The sequence below is a fragment of the Entelurus aequoreus genome, linkage group LG16 (assembly GCF_033978785.1).
Source record: "Entelurus aequoreus isolate RoL-2023_Sb linkage group LG16, RoL_Eaeq_v1.1, whole genome shotgun sequence".
NCBI lineage: Eukaryota > Metazoa > Chordata > Actinopteri > Syngnathiformes > Syngnathidae > Entelurus > Entelurus aequoreus.
This window is the reverse complement of record NC_084746.1, coordinates 53,223,977-53,243,848: the sequence shown is the minus strand read 5'-3', so window position 1 is coordinate 53,243,848 and position 19,872 is coordinate 53,223,977. Positions and strand designations below refer to the sequence as shown.

Sequence of the window (19,872 nt, the reverse complement as noted above, 5' to 3'; positions counted from 1 at the left end):
GTAACGTGCACCAGCTTGCTGCTAATGACCTTTCACCTACACAAGTTGTAATCTACTAATAAAACCCTTTAGTCCTGTGTCAATCTTAATTCATCCAAGCAAGACTTTGGGGACAACTGTATGCTTCCAACTTTGTGGAAACGGAAAAGTCTGAGGCCATTTTCTGTCCCAAGTGCACAAAGCAAGTCTATTATTACATGCAGTTTGACACTGATTAATCTAGGATCTGTGCTGTAACTCGTGAGCTAAGCGCTTCAGCGCCACTTTAAAATGTTTTGAAGTATTAATTAAAGCAGCAATGCCCTTTTACAGGGGTAAACAAAAGCCAGATATTGGAAAAAACAGAGTAAAGGTTTTGGCCTGGTTTACATTGCACACCAAAATTGTTTTATTTGCCCTCAAGTGCACAAATCAGATTTTTATGCCAGTCTAAACGCTCCAAAGTGCTTAAAATCTGATCATATCGCATCCGAAGGTAGTCCAAATCCGATTGGAATCTGATCTTTTCAAACGTGACTTCAGTCTTAAACGCAATGCGATGTAAATGCTACCCGTATGTGACTTTTTCGTCAGCTTTGGGCGAGCTATGTTACTTGTGTGCGCTGGGAAAGACGCAGTCACCAGCGGAAGTGGATATTTCACAACAACATCCAGTTTCGGTGAGCAAAGTCTATTTAAGACGACCAAATTTTCGGTGCATCGTTTGTCAATAGTGCACAGATAATAGGCTATATGTAATATATACATTTTTATATTTTGATTCTGAATAAAGAGTGATTGTTGAAGGACCGGAATTGACGCTGTGGTGCATTTGCATACCGTATTTTCCGCACCATAAGCCGCACCTAAAAACCACAAATTTTCTCAAAAGCTGACAGTGCGGCTAATAACCCGGTGCGCCTTATATATGGATTAATATTCATATTTATTTTCATAAAGTTTAGGTCTCGCAACTACGGTAAACAGCCGCCATCTTTTTTCCCCGTAGAAGAGGAAGCGCTTCTTCTTCTACGGTAAGCAACCGCCCCCATAGAAGAGGAAGCGCTTCTTCTTCTACTGTAAGCAACCGCCAAGGTGAGCACCCGCCCCCGTAGAAGAAGAAGTGCGCGGATATTACGTTTCATTTCATTTGTGTGTTTCTGTAAAGACCACAAAATGTCTCCTACTAAGAGACACGCGTACAAGGTTCCACTGACTTTTGATATTCCTGTGAACAGCACTGTGGATACAACGGGAACACGTACGGTGAATATTCGCACCACAGGGAATGAGAAGTCGTCCTTCACTGTGGTTCTAGCTTGCCATGCTAACAGCCAGAAACTTCCACCCATGGTGATATTCAAAAGGAAGACCTTGCCAAAAGAGAACTTTCCAGCCGGCGTCATCATAAAAGCTAACTCGAAGGGATGGATGGATGAAGAAAAGATGAGCGAGTGGTTGATAGACGTTTACGCGAAGAGACCGGGTGACTTTTTTCACGCAGCGCCGTTCCTGTTGATCTACGACTGCATGACAGATGGTGTCAAAAAACAAGTGAAGCACACCGAAGAAGAAGAAGAATTCGAGGGATTTGTGGATGAGTAATAACTTCAGAAAGTGAGCTTTAAATGTTTATTTTGTGTGTCGTGTGACATTAACGTTCGAGCAACGTTGAGTTATTGATGTTGCTATTGCTCTGCACTATTTTGAGTGTTACTATTTTTGTGATTGCACATTTGCACATTACATTTTGGGAGTGAACAGAGTTGTTAGAACGCTGGTTTGTAATATATTATTAAAGTTTGACTGACCTATCTGACTGTTTTTTTTGACATTCCCTTTAGCGCAGCGTAGGTGCGGCTAATAACACGGGGCGGCTAATAGGTAAACAACGTTTTGAAATATGCCATCCATTGAATGTGCGGCTTATAACACGGGGCGGCTTATGGTGCGGAAAATACGGTACTTGTGGGTTGAAAAATAAAGCTCCCATAGATCCACGCTGATGTCCATGTCTCCTCTACTTAACAGCCATTAAAAGATTAGAACCCTCCCACATACATTACACTATAGACATCCATTCATACGATATGTAACTTTCATTTACTTTCACGTAAAAAAACACTAATTTTTAAGGAGTGACTAGTTTTATTTTATTTTGTAGTAGTAGCGACTTCCTCCCGGTCAACTTCCTTGGTTTTCACTTGAGCGAACTGCGCATGCAAGTGACATTGAGGCCACATTGGGGCCACATGCGCGTTTACACTAAAGTCTGACAAAAATCATATTTTACTTGTAGTCTAAACAGTCGGATGGAAAAATTCTGATTTTTAAAAAAAATCTGATTTGGGCCACTTTGGCCTGCAGTGTAAACATAGTCTCTGATTAATGACTCCTAAAGCCGGCTTTAGGACTGGACAATTAATTAATTTTAATCAAAATTTCGGCTTCTCTTGATCATAAAAATACTATAATCAAAAAAACAATCAATGGGCTGCGGAACGAGCATGGAAATTCCTCAACTTGTACTGGTAAAACAGATGTGTGAGCATATGAGTATAGAAAAGGCCAGGTCTACTACAAGTTTGGGATCTTACCATAATTACTACTTTGTATTTGACACAGCGCTAGTATGCCTAATCAATAGATTGATAGACACTGTACTTTAATCATCTACAAAAAGAAATCACTAAACTCAACAAAAAAGTAACGTAACCAACGGCCATAGTCACAGAATTATCCAAAAAAACAGAATCCGCAGCTAAATGGGGAATATCACAGAAATTGACATGTGACTGAAATTGTTAGGAGGAACATTTGTTTGGGAGAATGATTTGCCTGGGACTAAATGTTGAGACGGACACTTGAAACACCGACTAAACTTAAAAGCTAAAGCTCGCAAGAACAATTCATACATCCACAACAAATCATAGCGGCTTGTGTTGCTGTCAACGACATCATCGATGTAAGACCAATGTACAAACAGGGCAACGGTTGCAACATGAGAGGCTCTCTCTTTTTTTTTTTATTTCTAACCGCCTCAAACCGTCTCCTTATTTGCCGAGCTCAGAACAGCGCACTTCCTCCTTTAACAATAACAGCGCTGTGTGCAACTTCCGGTCAGACTGCACTGACAAAATAAAGGTTTCAAAGAAGTACCTTACACATGCATAATGTACTCAAATTGATACATTTACAAAATTATTATGTTTTGACTTAAAATACTGGTCAAAATTGTCCAAAGATGTATTACACCAATATATGTGATGATTTTTGCTTTTAATTAACGCACATTGTATAACATTTTGTTTGAGACACGAAAAGCACACAGGCCATGGTAGTAAAATACATGTAAAAGATAAAAAATGGAATTTAACTTAAAAAAGAAGAAGAATCTTATTGTTTTCATATTGCTATTATTTTATTGTGTTGTTACTAGGGATGTCCGATAATATCGGACTGCCGATATTATCGGCGGATAAATGCTTTAAAATGTAATATCGGAAATTATCGGTATCGGTTTCAAAATTATCGGTATAGGTTTCAAAAAGTAATATCTATGACTTTTTAAAACGCCGCTGTGTACACGGTCGTAGGGAGAGGTAAAGAGCGCCAATAAACCTTAAAAGGCACTCCCTTTGCGTGCCGGCCCAATCACATAATATCTACGACTTTTCACACACACACAAGTGAATGCAAGGCATACTTGGTCAACAGCCATACAGGTCACACTGAGGGTGGCCGTATAAACAACTTTAACACTGTTACAAATATGCGCCACACTGTGAACTCACACCAAACAAGAATGACAAACACATTTCGAGAGAACATCCGCACCGTAACACAACAGAACAAATACCCAGAACCCCTTTCAGCACTAACTCTTACGGGACGCTACAATAAACCCCCCCCCCCCCCACCTCAACCCCGCCGACCTAAACCTCCTCATGCTCTCTCAGGGAGAGCATGTCCCAAATTCCAAGCTGCTGTTTTGAGGCATGTTAAAAAAAATTAATGCACTTTGTGACTTCAATAATAAATATGGCAGTGCCATGTTGGTATTTTTTTCCACAACTAGAGTTGATTTATTTTGGAAAACCTTGTTACATTGTTTAATGCATCCAGCGGGGCATCACAACAAAAAGAGGCATAACAATGTGTTCATTCCACGACTGTATACACCGGTATCGGTAATTAAGAGTTGGACAATATCGGAATATCGCATGTCGGCAAAAAAGCCATTATCGGACATCTCTAGTTGTTACTATTATTATTTTAATTGTTTTTATTTATTCATTACTAATTCATATCTAGTTGTTCTTTTAAATTATATTTTAAGTTGAGTTTTGGTGGTAGAATAAATACTCATGTTTTCAAATCCATCCATTCATTTTCTACCGCTTGTTCCTCTCGGAGTTACAGGGCAAATTATTTAATAATTGTGATTTCAATATCAATCAAAAAAATGGCTGATTATTATTTTTGCCACAATCATCCAGTCCTAGCCAGCTTTAAGGTGTGCTATTTCTGTGCCGCTCACTCTTTCGTGAAACTCTGTGATGAGCCACAGCTCCGTCTCCAGGTTGCTTCCGTGCTTCTCTGCGGCGATGTAGCGCAGGATGTTCTCGTGCCGCATGCCCGCAGTCAGGAAGATGTCCCGCTCGTTTTGCCACGACTGCTTATCCTGTGACAAGGTGTCAGCTTTTAGACCCCCGTCCAGGTGGAAAGTGGGTGCCATGTGCGAGAGCGTGACCAACCTGAACCGGGAAGATCTTGACGGCGACATGTTCGCTATTTAGCTGAGCTTTCCAAACGCAACCAAAGCGCCCCCTGGCTTTGATTTCCAGCAGCTGCAGGGGTTTCAGACCCGCCCGAGGAGATGGAGGAGTGGGTCCGGGGTCCTGAATGACAAACATTGTTTGTTCTGCGGACTGAACCTTTCAAGCTATAAAAAATGAGGGGAGGGTCCAGTTCAGTTTTACCTCACTTAGGTCCACGTGGCCGTAGGGGGGCTTGCGGTGGCGGTACATCCACAAGGCCAAGATGATTGCCAGGGAGAGCACGCAGAGAGGTAGCAGGGAGTAGACCAGCACGTTGAGCATGGACGGCACTCTGGGTGGAGGCCGGATTTTGACTGTTTGGGGAGAACAGAACATCAACAACCGCAGTATCAGCAAATTCATCACCTTTTCTCTCAATGTAGGCATCCTTACAAGAGCCAAACTGGGGACAAATGCATATGAAAGCTGCTGTTTTTGCACGGCAGAGCTTGCTTTCCAAGCTATTTTGGTAGCAGTGGGAAACGGTTTGCTCCTCACCTCTGTTGCCACTGCCAATCATGTCAGGGAGGTGGGTGAAGCGCTCATTGCAGTAGTTTCCCTCGCAGCAGCAGAAGAACACCTGAGGGTTCTCGTCCATGGAGACGCACTCTTGCCTAAGGCAACGGTAGGACAGAAACCCACACACACACACACACACCTGCATTAATATTGTTCAGATGAGTAAAAACACAGAGAGTTATAGTTACTATTTTTAAATGGTGATAAATTCATGCTGAAATCCTGGTTCCAGGCATGAGCCAGCTCCATACAGACAATTTTCTACACACTGACGTTAATCCACATTGGTTTTATACATAACTGCCAACAAATGTTCATGCATTTCACTTAATAATTAGGCTTATCAATCTCGCATCCCATTTCAAAAAGGACAGGTTATTAAATTTCCTGACGCTATTCAGATCCTGTTGCGTCTAGAGTACCTTACAACTTGTGTTGTATTTAAAAGACACCAGAGGAAGGAGAAAGATGCTAGCTAGTTTACTGGACTGTTGTTCAAAACGTTCACAAACAACCACCCGCAGTCCTAATTGCACCCAGAAGAACAATTATTGCTACACATAAAGTAGTCCCCTTGCTGTGCTATGAGGCTGTACAGTAAAAGATAGTAATCAAAACTCTCAATCCCTTACTGAAAACTGTATTAGGCAGTGTAACATCTACCACAGCTCTCAAGTCCCTAAAGGGGAACTGCACTTATTTTTGGGGAATTTTTTGCCTATCGTTACAATCATTATGAGAGAAGAACACACGTCGGTTTTTTTTGGTGGAGGCGGGGATATTAAAGCTGATAAAACGCTTGGCAGATACGGCTAATGGGAGTCACCGTTGTAGCCTTCAAAGCCTATTAAAACAACTTCAAAATCCTCCATTAACGTTTTGTATACACACTGCAAGTCGGACTGGGCGATATGGCCTTTTATTAATATCTCGATATTTTTAGGCCATGTCACGATACACGATATATATCTCCATATTTTGCCTTAGCCTTGAATGAACACTAGGTGATTCTATGTGTCTACATTAAAACATTCTTGTTCATACTGCATTAATATGTGCTCATTTTAAACTTTCATGCAGAGAGGGAAATCACAACTAAGTCAATTGACCAAAACTGTATTTATTAAGCAGTGGCACAAACATTCATGTCATTTCAAAACAGAAAGTGCAAGATTGTGAGAGACATTTTAAAACAAGCTATTAGTGCACTTTTGTGCATGATGTCACTAAGATGACTTATCAAAACAACACTAAATTAAAGTGCACTTTTTGTACAGAACGCCACTACAATAGTTTAAAACAAATAAAGTGCACTTTTGTGCATGATGTCACAAGATATTTCAATAAGTGTCAAATAAAAAGTAGCTGCATAATAGGAAATCAAATAGTGTATGTCCTTTGCTATGTGGGAGGACACTGCGGACGTTATCTCCTTCTGTTGTTGACTATTTTTTGTTGATGTTAAAATGGAAGACGCCAGGCTCAATTGGGTCAGTGCAGGTTGCTTCAGCATTTTGTGGGTGTGGCACCGGCCGAGATGTTGACATGCGGAGTTTCAAGCACTCTTCATTCTCTAGCGGGTGACTTTTCAAATGACACTACAAATTAGTAGTGCTGCTACTTTGTGTAGCAACGCTTTTGCCGCATACTTGACATATTAGGGTTGTCTGTTCAACATCTTCCCGCTTGAAGCCAAACCACCGCCAGACGATGGAGCTGTTTTGCTTGGGAATTAATTCTTCTTCCTCCATTTGTTACCAGATTCGCACCTTCTCTCTCTCTCTCGTATTACCACTCGCACACCAACAAAATGTCGTAGCAACCAGCACTGACCCAATTCAGCCTGGCATCTTCCATTTCCACATCAACAAAAAATAGTCAACAACAGAAGGAGATAACGTCCGCAGTAACCTACCACATAGCGAAGGACATACACTATTTGATTTCCTATTATGCAGCTCATTTTTATTTGAGTTATTGAAATATCTTGTGTGACATCATGCACAAAAGTGCACTTTATTTGTTTTAAAATATTGTAGTGGCATTCTGTACAAAAAGTGCACTTTTAATTTAGTGCTGTTTTGATATGTCATCTTAGTGACATCATGCACAAAAGTGCACTAATAGCTTGTTTTAAAATGTCTGACAATCTTGCACTTTCTGTTTTGAAATGACATGAATGTTTTTGCCACTGCTTAATAACTGTTTCATAAATACACTTTTGGTAAATTGACTTAGTTGTGATTTCCCGCTCTGCATGAAAGTTAAAAATGAGCATATATTAATGCAGTATGAACAAGAATGTTTTAATGTAGACACATAGAATCACCATACTGGTGTGATTATATGCATCAAGTGTTCATTCATGGCTAAGGCAAAATATCAAGATATATATCGTGTATCGTGACATGTCCTAAAAATATCGAGATATTAATAAAAGGCCATATCGCCCAGCCCTAGTGGAGACCCATAAAACAAGCTGGAACCTTACAACGCACTCTTGCTAAATCGTGTCTGTATCAGAGGAAGCGAGGCGCTCCCTCAGTCACCTCACCTGTCATAGCAGTTAAAGTCGTCCAGCCAGCAGCCTTTCTTCACCAGCTTGATAGTCCCTGAAGAGTTGAGCCAGGAGGCGTAGCAGTGCAGCCGCTTGTCTTTGTCCTTGTCCTTGTCGTCGCAGCGCTCAAAGCCGCTCTGGTTGGTCTTCTCCGCGCGCCAGTTGTCATTGTAGAACACGCACTCCCGGGTCTCGGCCTCGCCCAGACTGTACCCTGCCAAGTGGGACGAGACAGACGGAAGGCCTCGGTCAGCGCCGCCTAATGAATTGGACAGGGCGGAAACAAGCGTGGCGGCCATATGGCGGCAGCCTCCACGCAGCGCTGCGTGGGGAGCTTCTCTGAGTCAAGCCTCTATCATCATTCTGGAGCGGCGCCAAGTTTAGGAGCCCTCTGTAGTGATGAGGGAGTTCCTCTGGGCAAGGGAATTGTTGCTGAATAATCCAGCGCACTATACGATCTGTTTAAACATTTAATTAGCTGTGAAACAAACATAAGCGCTACTATCGTATAGTAGTACACCAGACAGTGCTATTAGTTAAGTAAGCACAATTCGAGGTAGTCCTCTAGAGAAACATACATCAGAAGAAACAGACAAATGCACAAAACAACCTTCACTGCACATTGTAGGTGTAATACCTTTGCCTCTGGGCTTTTACAGTCATAGAACTACTTGTCGGCTATTATTCTCCTCATCTGGCTGTTTATTTAAAAATAGCTACTTGCGTGTTACAGTGCGAGGAAAATTACTTTAAAAAAATTTAAAATAAAAAAAAAAGTAATAAATACAGTTACTCGTTCCTTCTAGAAAAAAAAAAAAAATTATTAAATAGATGTAATTAATTAGTAAGGAAAGTAATTAATGGGTTGCTTTTTTAACTTTAATATCAATTGAGATGAAAATTAATAACATTATTCGTTATTAGAAAAACTACGGCGTAAGTAACGCCGTTATTATGCAACACTGTTTTTCCGAACATAGGTTACAAATAGAGATGCCCGATATTATTGGCCGATAAATGCTTTAAAATGTAATATCGGAAATGATCGGTTTCAAAAAGTAAAATGTATGACTTTTTAAAACGCCGCTGTGTACACGGACGCAGGGAGAAGTCCAGAGCGCCAACAAACCTTAAAGGCACAGCCTTTGCGTGCCGGCCCAGTCACATAATATCTACGGCTTTTCACACACACACAAGTGAATGCAAGGCATACTTGGTCAACAGCCATACAGGTCACACTGAGGGTGGCCGTATAAACAACTTTAACACGGTTACAAATTTGCACCACACTGTGAACCCACACCAAACAAGAATGACAAACACATTGGTGAATGAATGATGAATGAATGATAGGTGGCGGTCAGAGGGGCCGTAGGCGCAAACTGGCAGCCTCGCTTCCGTCAGTCTACCCCAGGGCAGCTCTGGCTACAAATGTAGCTTACCACCACCAGGTGTGAATGAATGATGGGTTCCCACTTCTGTGAGCGCTTTGAGTATCTAATAATAGAAAAGCGCGATATAAAATATAATCCATTATTATTTCTTCAGGAGAACATCAGCACCGTAACACAACATAAACACAACAGAACAAATACCCAGAACCCCTTGCAGCACGCTACAATATACACCTCCCAACCCCGCCCACCTCAACCTCCTCATGCTCTCTCAGGGAGAGCATGTACCAAATTCCAAGCTGCTGTTTTGAGGCATGTTAAAAAAAATAATGCACTTTGTGACTTACAGTAAATAATAAATATGGCAGTGCCATGTTGGCATTTTTTTTCCATAACTTGAGTTGATTTATTTTGGAAAACCTTGTTACATTGTTTAATGCATCCAGCGGGGCATCACAACAAAATTAGGCATAATAATGTGTTAATTCCATGACTCTATATATCGGTATCGGTTAATATCGGTATCGGTAATTAAGAGTTGGACAATATCGGAATATCGGATATCGGCAAAAAAGCCAATCTCTAGTTACAAATCCTCAAGTAGTCCCACTTCCTGGGTAAAAGCTGGCGTTTGGCAGCCTTTTAATGCCGTATTGCTGTCATGTGTACTTGGCTGCAGCATGAAAACAAGGAGACAAAGGTGTTCCGGCAATTTTAAACCATCAGAAGTATTATCGGAGTGGTAAAAGAGCTGGGACATAGTCTGTGTGTAAAAGGTATTCACAATTCCTGGCCTGTGAGGTTTCACACCCGACACCCACTTCTCTCACTGTCTTGTGTTGGAAGTAGGGGTGTCCTGATACCAATATTTTGATACCAAAATGTATTTCAATACTTTTCTTAATAAAGGGGACAACAAAAAAATTGCATTATTGGCTTTATTTTAACAAAAAAAATCTTACGGTACATTAAACATGTTTCTTATTGCAATCGAAGAACAACTTTGTCCTTAAATAAAATTGTGAACACACTGGACAACTGGTCTTTTAGTAGTAAGCAAACAAAGGCTCCTAATTTGTCTGCCGACGACATATCGTGTCATTTCTCATTCTATTATTTTGTCAAAATTCTAATGGACAAGCTGTAAAATTGATTATTAACCTACTTATTAATTTACTGTTAACATCTGGTTATTTTCTGTATTAACATGTTCTATCTACACTTCTGTAAAAAAGTAATAATCACTTATTCTTATTTTGTTTGGATACTTTACATTAGTTTTGGATGATACCACAAATTTAGGTATCGATCCAATATCAGGTAGTTACAGGATCATACATTGGTCATATTCCAAGTCCTCATGTGTCCAGGGACATATATCCTGAGTTTATTAACAGAATATGATTTTTTTTAAAGGGTATGGCTGCACGATTATGGCCAAACCAATAATCACGATTATTTTTTATCAATATTGGTATCACAATTATTCATCTTGATTATTTACCGTTAAAGTAAAACATATTTTCTTGCACTTTCAATTTTAAACAAACAATATGTGAACTGGGCTTTTATTTCAAAATACAACTATAAAATCAATCAATCAATCAATGTTTATTTATATAGCCCTAAATCACAAGTGTCTCAAAGGGCTGAAAAAAATATTAATTAATAATAAAATAAAATATACAAAAGACAAATAGCTAACTAAAATACATATGCCATTCCAGATTTTAATTATAAAGTGCAAACAAGTAAAAAAAACAAGATTATGCACTAAAGGCACATACAAAAGGGACACATTAATTGAACTGCTCACAGTATATATAAGACATACAGTGGTTACAGAAAGAGTTCAGACCCCTTTAAATTTTTCACACTTTGTTTCATTGCAGCCAGTTCATTTTGTTCTCATTAATGTACACTCAGCACCCTATCTTGACAGAAAAAAAACTAAAATGTAGAATTTTTTGCAAATGTATTAAAAATAAAAACTCAATACTTTACTAAATACTTGCGCCAAGTTTGTGGCATCGTATTCAAAAAGACAAACCTAAACTTCATTTTCATAAAGTTTAGGTCTCGTAACTACGGTAAGCAGCCGCCAACTTCATTTTCCCCTGTAGAAGAAGTTCTTCTTCTATGGTAAGCAGCCGCCCACTTCATTTTCCCCCGTAGAAGAAGAAGCGCTTCTAACCCAAAAATGGCTCCTATTACAGTGTTTCCCATAAACTGCCAAGATACCTGTGGCAGTGGGGGCGTGGCTATGGGCGTGGTCACCATGGCATCATTGAGTAATTTGCATGATTTACTACAATATGATTTTCTCTAAAAAGGCTCAAAAAATGTATACTTACTAATTAATAATAACAGTTTTGTTTTAAACGTCCATCCATCCATCTATCCATTTTACAATATAATTACAACACTTTATGTACATATTTATATACAGATTTGAACAAAAAGTTATTCACTGAAATATATTTATTAATTGTGGTTCTTACAAAAAATATATCTTATAAAATATAAAAGCTAAAATGTCTCTTAAAGCTCTGCCCCTTTAATTAGTGCATACTATATAATTTTACTTTAGCCTACTACTACAACCATATTATTTACCAGCAACATAAAGTGAAACAGAGGCAGAGGTGTCCTGCCACAGTCAGTAACAAATAAACAGAAAACAGTAGTGGTCAAATACAAATAAGGCAACAAGAGAAGTATCCTGCACTTCTCTTTTGTAAAGTAAATCTGAACAGCCTATATGGGCATCTACATCAACTATATGATTTGCCTGAGAAGCTGGACAGGAATATAAAAAAAATAATTAAATGTTTTATTTTTTTATTTGTGGCGGACGTAATTCTTTCGTGGCGGGCCACCACAAATAAATGAATGTGAGGGAAACACTGTATTAAGAGAAAAGCTTACGACGCAGAGTTTAAACTTAAGACGATCAGTCATGCAGTAGAACACAGGAATAGAGCAGCAGCGAGAGAATTTAACATAAACGAATCAATGGTGTTTATTTCGGACACTAATGAAGAAGAATCTGAGCTTTACATGTTTATTTTGTGTGTTGTGTTGTGTGACATTAACGTTTGAGCAACGTTGAGTTATTGATATATTGTTATTGCTCTGCACTATTTCGAGTGTTACTATATTGTGATTGCACTAACGTTTGATTTGCCGTAAAAGTATCACTGTTTTTTACGTGTTTATTGAATCAGGGAAAAGTTCCCCTCCACTATGTGATATAAATGTTGCACTACATGTTATACCTTGCTGTTGTTAAAAGATAAACAAAACACCACGTCACTGACTTTACCTCGGGGAAAATAATAAAACAGCTGTTTATTCATTTTGGGAGTGAACAGAGTTGTCAGAACGCTGGTTTGTAATCTATTAATAAAGTTTGACTGACCTATCTGACTGTTGTGTTGACATTTCCTTTAGCGCAGCTCCATCTAATGGATGCATAGGTGCGCCTTATAATGCGGTGCGCTTTATATATGAACAAAGTTTTGAAATATGCCATTCATTGAAGGTGCGCCTTATAATCCGGTGCGCCTTATAGTGCGGAAAATACGGTAATTCATTTGGCAAACTGCAAGTTAGAAACATAACAAATCATTGACTTTCTTCTTTCCTTCATGTATCTAAACTTTACCGCTGCCGCCCCAAAATCAAAGTTCTCTGGCTGACGAGGACCACTGACACATGTCATCTCTGCATATTTTACTAGAATACCCTTATGGGCATTACATATATCAAAATCAAGTACCTACTGTACTGTTTATTGTTGAAATTCCCCTTTTAGAGCTAAAATCTACCCAAACGACCACTTTGCTGCTGCCTAAAATGTATTTCAAGTAATATTTTGATACTGACACAACTTATCTCTGCATATTTTACTAGAATACCCTTATGGGAATTACATACATCAAAACCAAGTACTTAATATACTGTTTACTTGTAGAAAAACCCTTTACAAAGCGAAAATCTACCCAAACGACCACTTTGCTGCTGCCAAAAATTGATTTGAAGTAATATTTTGATACTGACACAACTTATCTCTGCATATTTTACTAGAATACCCCTATGGGCATTACATGTATCAAAATCAAGTACCTACTGTACTGTTTACTTGTTGAAATTCCCCTTTTAGAGCTAAAATCTACCCAAACGACCACTTTGCTGCCGCCAAAAATGTATTTCAAGTACTATTTTGATACAGAAACAACTTATCTCTGCATATTTTACTAGAATACATATATCAAAACCAAGTACCTACAGTACTGTTTACTTGTTGAAAAACCCTTTACAAAGCGTAAATCTATCCAAACGATCACTTTGCTGTTGCCAAAAATTGATTTGAAGTAATATTGTGATACCAGTGTTTCACACACATTCATTAATTCTTTCGTGGCGGGCCGCCACAAAAAAAAATATATATATATATTTATATACCCAAAAAAAATATATATATATTTTTTTGTGTCCTGTCAAGCTTCTCAGGCAAATCATATAGTTGATTTAGATGCCTATCGGCTGTTCAGATTTACTTTACAAAAGAGAAGTGTAGGATCAAGATTTTTGGAGCTCTTTGTTCAGTGGATCAGATGTTTGATGAAGCTTTGTGTCCATCTACCACCACTACTGTTTTCTGTTTATTTGTTACTGACTGTGGCAGGACACCTCTGCCTCTGTTTCACTTTATGTTGCTGGTAAATAATATGGTTGTAGTAGTAGGATAAAGTTAAATTATTTAGTATGCACTAATTAAAGGGGCAGAGCTTTAAGAGACATTTTAGCTTTTATATTTTTATAAGATATATTTTTTGTAAGAATCACAATTAATAAATATATTTCAGTGAATAACTTACTGTTCAAATCTGTATATAAATATGTACATAAAGTGTTGTAATTATATTGTAAAATGGATGGATGGATGGATGGATGGATGGACGTTTAAAACAAAACTGTTATTAATTAGTAAGTATACATTTTTTGAGCCTTTTTAGAGAAAATCATATTGTAGTAAATTATGCAAATTACTCAATGATGTCATGGTGACCACACCCATAGCCACGCCCCCATTGCCAAAGGTATCTTGGCAGTTTATGGGAAACACTGGATACTGACACATCTCTGCATATTTTACTAGAATACTCTTATGGGCATTACATATATCAAAATCAAGTACCTACTGTACTGTTTATTTGTTGAAAAACCCTTCACAAAGCGAAAATCTACCCAAACGACCACTTTGCTGCTGCCAAAAAATTATTTGAAGGGTATTTCAACAAGTAAACAGTACAGTAGGTACTTGATTTTGATACATGCAATGCCCATAAGGGTATTCTAGTAAAATATGCAGAGATATGTCTGTATCAAAATATTACTTCAAATCAATTTATGGCAGCAGCAAAGTGATCGTTCGGGTAGATTTTTGCTTTGTAAAGGGGTTTTCAACAAGTAAAAAGTACAGTAGGTACTTGGTTTTGATATATGTACTGCCCATAAGGGTATTCTAGTAAAATATGCAGAGAAGTTGTGTCAGTATCAAAATATTACTTGAAATTAATTTTTGACGGCAGCAAAGTGGTCGTTTGGGTAGATTTTCGCTTTGTAAAGGGTTTTTCAACGAGTAAACAATACAGTAGGTACTTGATTTTGATATATGTAATGCCCATAAGAGTATTCTAGTAAAATATGCAGAGATAAGTTGTGTCAGTATCAAAATATTACTTGAAATACATTTTTGACAGCAGCAAAGTGGTCGTTTGGGTAGATTATAGCTCTAAAAAGGGAATTTCAACAAGTAAACAGTACAGTAGGTACTTGATTTTGATATATGTAATGCCCATAAGGGTATTCTAGTACAATATGCAGAGATGTGTCAGTATCAAAATATTACTTCAAATACATTTTTGGCAGCAGCAAAGTGGTCGTTTGGGTAGATTTTCGCTTTGTAAAGGGTTTTTCAACTAGTAAACAGTACAGTAGGTACTTGATTTTGATATATGTAATGCCCATAAGGGTATTCTAGTAAAATACGCAGAAATAAGTTGTGTCAGTATCAAAATATTACTTGAAATACATTTTTGGCAGCAGCAAAGTGATCGTTTGGGTAGATTTTAGCTCTAAAAAGGGAATTTCAACAAGGAAACGGTACAGTAGGTACTTGATTTTGATATATGTAATGCCCATAAGGGTATTCTAGTAAAATATGCAGAGATAGGTTGTGTCAGTATCAAAATATTACTTGAAATTAATTTTTGACAGCAGCAAAGTGGTCATTTGGGAAGATTTTAGCTCTAAAAAGGGAACTTCAACAAGTAAACAGGACAGTAGGTACTTGATTTTGATACATGCAATGCCCATAAGAGTATTCTAGTAAAATATGCAGAGATAAGTTGTGTCAGTATTAAAATATGACTTGAAATACATTTTCGGCAGAAGCAAAGTGGTCATTTGGGTAGACTTTAGAAACAAGTTAGAAACAAATATAATAAAGAGATGATTTTAATAAATACAATAGACACTTGGGCACAACGAGGAAAGTAAAATGTCACTGAGCAGTACTAGGAAGTCGGATCTTTGTTATCAGAAAGATAAAAAATAGTGGCTGTCTCTTTAAATCCCTTCCTATAGGAGGCTGCCCATCCTCCCTTTTAGTGCAGCCCCCACAGCCACATTACACACACACACAAATGTAGCTGTTCACCAGCTAACAATAGAAAAATACATCAGGTAGCAAACATAATATACGTGGAAAGGATGAAAATGTGTGGTTGGGAGCGGTGCACAAAATCGCTCGATTGAGCCCATGGTCACGTGATCAGGGAGGACTTTTACTACAGGCTCATCCCGCCCCTTCCCCCATGTCACTTAGTCAGGCTTTACACCACAACATGAATTCTGCAGCAAGAGGCTTACTTGCCACTACTACTACTATCCCATCCAAGCCTTAATCTATGCATTTGAAACATGCATAGACGCCGAGGAGGCAGCCGGGCTCCACATCTTCTTGTACTCGGGATGGGAGGAGGTTGACAAGGGTTGAGGAGGAGGGGGGGGGGGTTGCAGACACGTATGTTCCAAAATAAAGACGGGGGTCAGAGAGCAACACTGGAGTGGGAGCACATTATTGAAGGTTGGGGAGGAGGAGGGAAAATAAGCCTCAGTGTAATTTCACTAGCTGTGCTGTCAATGTGAGCAATCAATGTATCGAATAATGTCCATTTTTGACAAAAAAAGGGTGTTTTTCCCCACTTTTTGCTCCAAGCAAGCATGACTTTAGATCAGGCCTGGGCAATTATTTTGACTCGGGGGGCCAAATTTAGAGAAAAAAATGTGTCCGGGGGCCGGTATATCTATTTTTAGGAAAACTAATACAAAACCTCACAACAAAGTCTGATTGAATGCTAAAAACGTCATGACAGACCGCCTTAAAAAACGGAATGGAATTTTACATTTTTCTATGAAGGATAAAACACTGAATATTGAGAAAATATGAACATCACACCCCCTTTCGATTGACATATTTTACAATCAAGTGAAACAAAAAAAATGCAACAAACAGTGAAATATGAAAGCGAAGGGTACAAAATAAACCCACCTACAATCTGATACATTACTGAGCTTTAGAACTTTGTTGTGAAAATCTTCCGCGTCTGTGGAAACGCTTCCCTCCCACACTGTTTGGTGCCTCGTCTGAGCTGCTGTGACGTCGATTACCATAGTAACTAATTCGATGACCATAGTAACTAATTAGATGACCATAGTAACTAGTATATCATGCAAAAGTGCAGATTCCAACCATTGGAATACTTAGTATAGTTGAAGACTTACGGTCACTAGTAGAGATAACCGATAATATCGGCCGATAAATGCTCGGAAATTATCGGTATCGTTTTTTTTATTACCGGTATGTGTTTTTTTGTTGTTGTTTTTTTAATTAAATCAACATAAAAAACACAAGATACACTTACAAGTTGTGCACCAACCCAAAAAACCTCCCTCTCCCATTCACACAAAAGGGTTGTTTCTTTCTGTTATTAATATTCTGGTTCCTACATTGTATATCAATATACACTAGCGTTCAAAAGTTTGGGGTCACATTGAAATGTCCTTATTTTTGAAGGAAAAGCACTGTACTTTTCAATGAAGATAACTTTAAACTAGTCTTAACTTTAAAGAAATACACTCTATACATTGCTCTTGTGGTAAATGACTCTTCTAGCTGCAAATGTCTGGTTTTTGGTGCAATATCTACATAGGTGTATAGAGGCCCATTTCCAGCAACTATCACTCCAGTGTTCTAATGGTACAATGTGTTTGCTCATTGGCTCAGAAGGCTAATTGATGATTAGAAAACCCTTGTGCAATCATGTTCACACATCTGAAAACACTTTAGCTCGTTACAGAAGCTACAAAACTGACCTTCCTTTGAGCAGATTTGAGTTTCTGGAGCATCACATTTGTGGGGTCAATTAAACGCTCAAAATGGCCAGAAAAAGAGAACTTTCATCTGAAACTTGACAGTCTATTCTTGTTCTTAGAAATGAAGGCTATTCCACAAAATTGTTTGGGTGACCCCAAACTTTTGAACGGTAGTGTATATCAATACAGTCTGCAAGGGATACAGTCCGTAAGCACACATGATTGTGCGTGCTGCTGGTCCACTAATAGTACTAACTTTTAACAGTTAATTTGACTCATTTTCATGAATTACTAGTTTCTATGTAACTGTTTTTATATTGTTACTTTCTTTTTTATTCAAGAAAATGTTTTTAATTTATTTATCTTATTTTATTATTTTTTTTAAAAAGGACGTTATCTTCACCATACCTGGTTATCCAAATTAGGCATAATAATGTGTTAATTCCACGACTGTATATATCGGTATCGGTAATTAAAGAGTTGGACAATATCGGATATCGGCAAAAAGCCATCATCAGACATCCCTAGTCATTAGAAAACATCCCTACACATCATAATGGCAGCTACATTTTAAAGATTAAAAAAAATGATTTGGGAATGTCCGGCGGGCCAGATTGAAAAGCTTAACGGGCTGCATGTGGCCCCCGGGCCTTAGTTTGCCCAGGTCAGCTTTAGATGGAGCATCTAAGGTTTCAGGATGTTGTTGCAGCTGCTGCCTTCTATTCCTGCTTCTCTGCTCACAAAAGGCACGAACACAGTTTTTTCTTTAAACCCATTAAGCTTGACTTAATACGAACATTAAAAACAAATAAATTAGTAGTAGCAAATCACTTCAAAAATAAAGTATGGATGAAAAGTTTGTACGAGGGGGGAGAAAAAAATAAAAAACAAACCTATTGAAGCTAACCTCTCGGCCGCTTACCTGCGCATAAAGTTCCCAGAAGAAGTGAACAAGTCAGCCAGGAGAAAGACATGTTCCGTTTATAAACACAGTCCGGAGGTCCTCCGCCCGGTTCATTAACAATCCAACCCCGTCCAGACCATCAGTCCGGAGATCAAACCGACCGCAGGCCTCACCGGTCCCCTCCAGCGGAAGAAGCTTCCGCCAGCCAGCACCGTGTAGCGTGGGTCGGCCGCCACCGCCGCCACAACCAGGGTGAGAAGAAAAAAGATGCGGGCAGGTAGATGAGCGGCTCGTTTTTTTTAAAGAAGCCGCATACCGCTAGAAAAAGAAGGCGAAAGAAGCGTCTCAGAGGACCGAGGCAGGCGTTGTTGTTTTCGGCGGCGCCGCGTCGAGAGGTCGCTGGGGGTTTACATGCATGTTGGTGATGTGTGTCCAAAATGGCGTCAGTCTAAATGGGGAGCGGGCTGCTCGCGAAGAGACCCGGATGTGTAAACACAAAGGGGGGAATTCAGGCTGCCTCCGAGCCCATGACCTTAACGCCGCTCCGCACTTTCGACGAAAACGCCTCTTCTACCACAAAACTCCTCGTTTGGGACGCTTTTTTTTTTACGACAACTACTATGAGTTAAATGTATTTTATTTATTTATTAGGTATTTTGCTGCATTATAATCACATTTTACAACGAAATACTTCGCCCTCCCTGTCGGTATTTACTGGGATGAAATGAACGTAGTTTTCTTTTGTAGTAAATCTCGACACAACGCTGCCCGCGTCCCTTTTTTTTCATTCCTTTTTTATTTATCTCATTCATTGATGTGCATCTTTGATCGATAGACAATTATACATCAATTATACAAACCCCGTTTCCATATGAGTTGGGAAATTGTGTTAGATGTAAATATAAACGGAATACAATGATTTGCAAATCCTTTTCAACCCATATTCAATTGAATATGCTACAAAGACAACATATTTGATGTTCAAACTCATAACTCATTTTGCAAATAATAATTAACTTAGAATTTCATGGCTGCAACACGTGCCAAAGTAGTTGGGAAAGGGCATGTTCACCACTGTGTTACATGGCCTTTCCTTTTAACAACACTCAGTAAACGATTGGGAACTGAGGAAACTAATTGTTGAAGCTTTGAAAGTGGAATTCTTTCCCATTCTTGTTTTATGTAGAGCTTCAGTCGTTCAACAGTCCGGGGTCTCCGCTGTCGTATTTTACGCTTCATAATGCGCCACACATT

The 19,872-nt window shown here is 38.8% G+C and overlaps 1 protein-coding gene across 1 annotated transcript in view; it reads right to left on the bottom strand.

Moving 5' to 3' along the window:
• The window catches only part of LOC133631184 (activin receptor type-2B-like), a 38,074-nt gene extending 18,938 nt beyond the window's left edge, over window positions 1-19,136 (bottom strand). The window contains exons 1-6 of the mRNA XM_062023332.1: window positions 18,637-19,136; window positions 7,873-8,089; window positions 5,298-5,413; window positions 4,962-5,113; window positions 4,737-4,880; window positions 4,520-4,663 (exon numbers count right to left, since the gene is read on the bottom strand). Of these exons, the coding sequence (XP_061879316.1) occupies window positions 4,520-4,663; window positions 4,737-4,880; window positions 4,962-5,113; window positions 5,298-5,413; window positions 7,873-8,089; window positions 18,637-18,688 (825 nt within the window). The 5' untranslated portion in view covers window positions 18,689-19,136. The remainder of the gene's footprint in view (window positions 1-4,519; window positions 4,664-4,736; window positions 4,881-4,961; window positions 5,114-5,297; window positions 5,414-7,872; window positions 8,090-18,636) is intronic.
• Window positions 19,137-19,872: the final 736 nt, after the last annotated feature.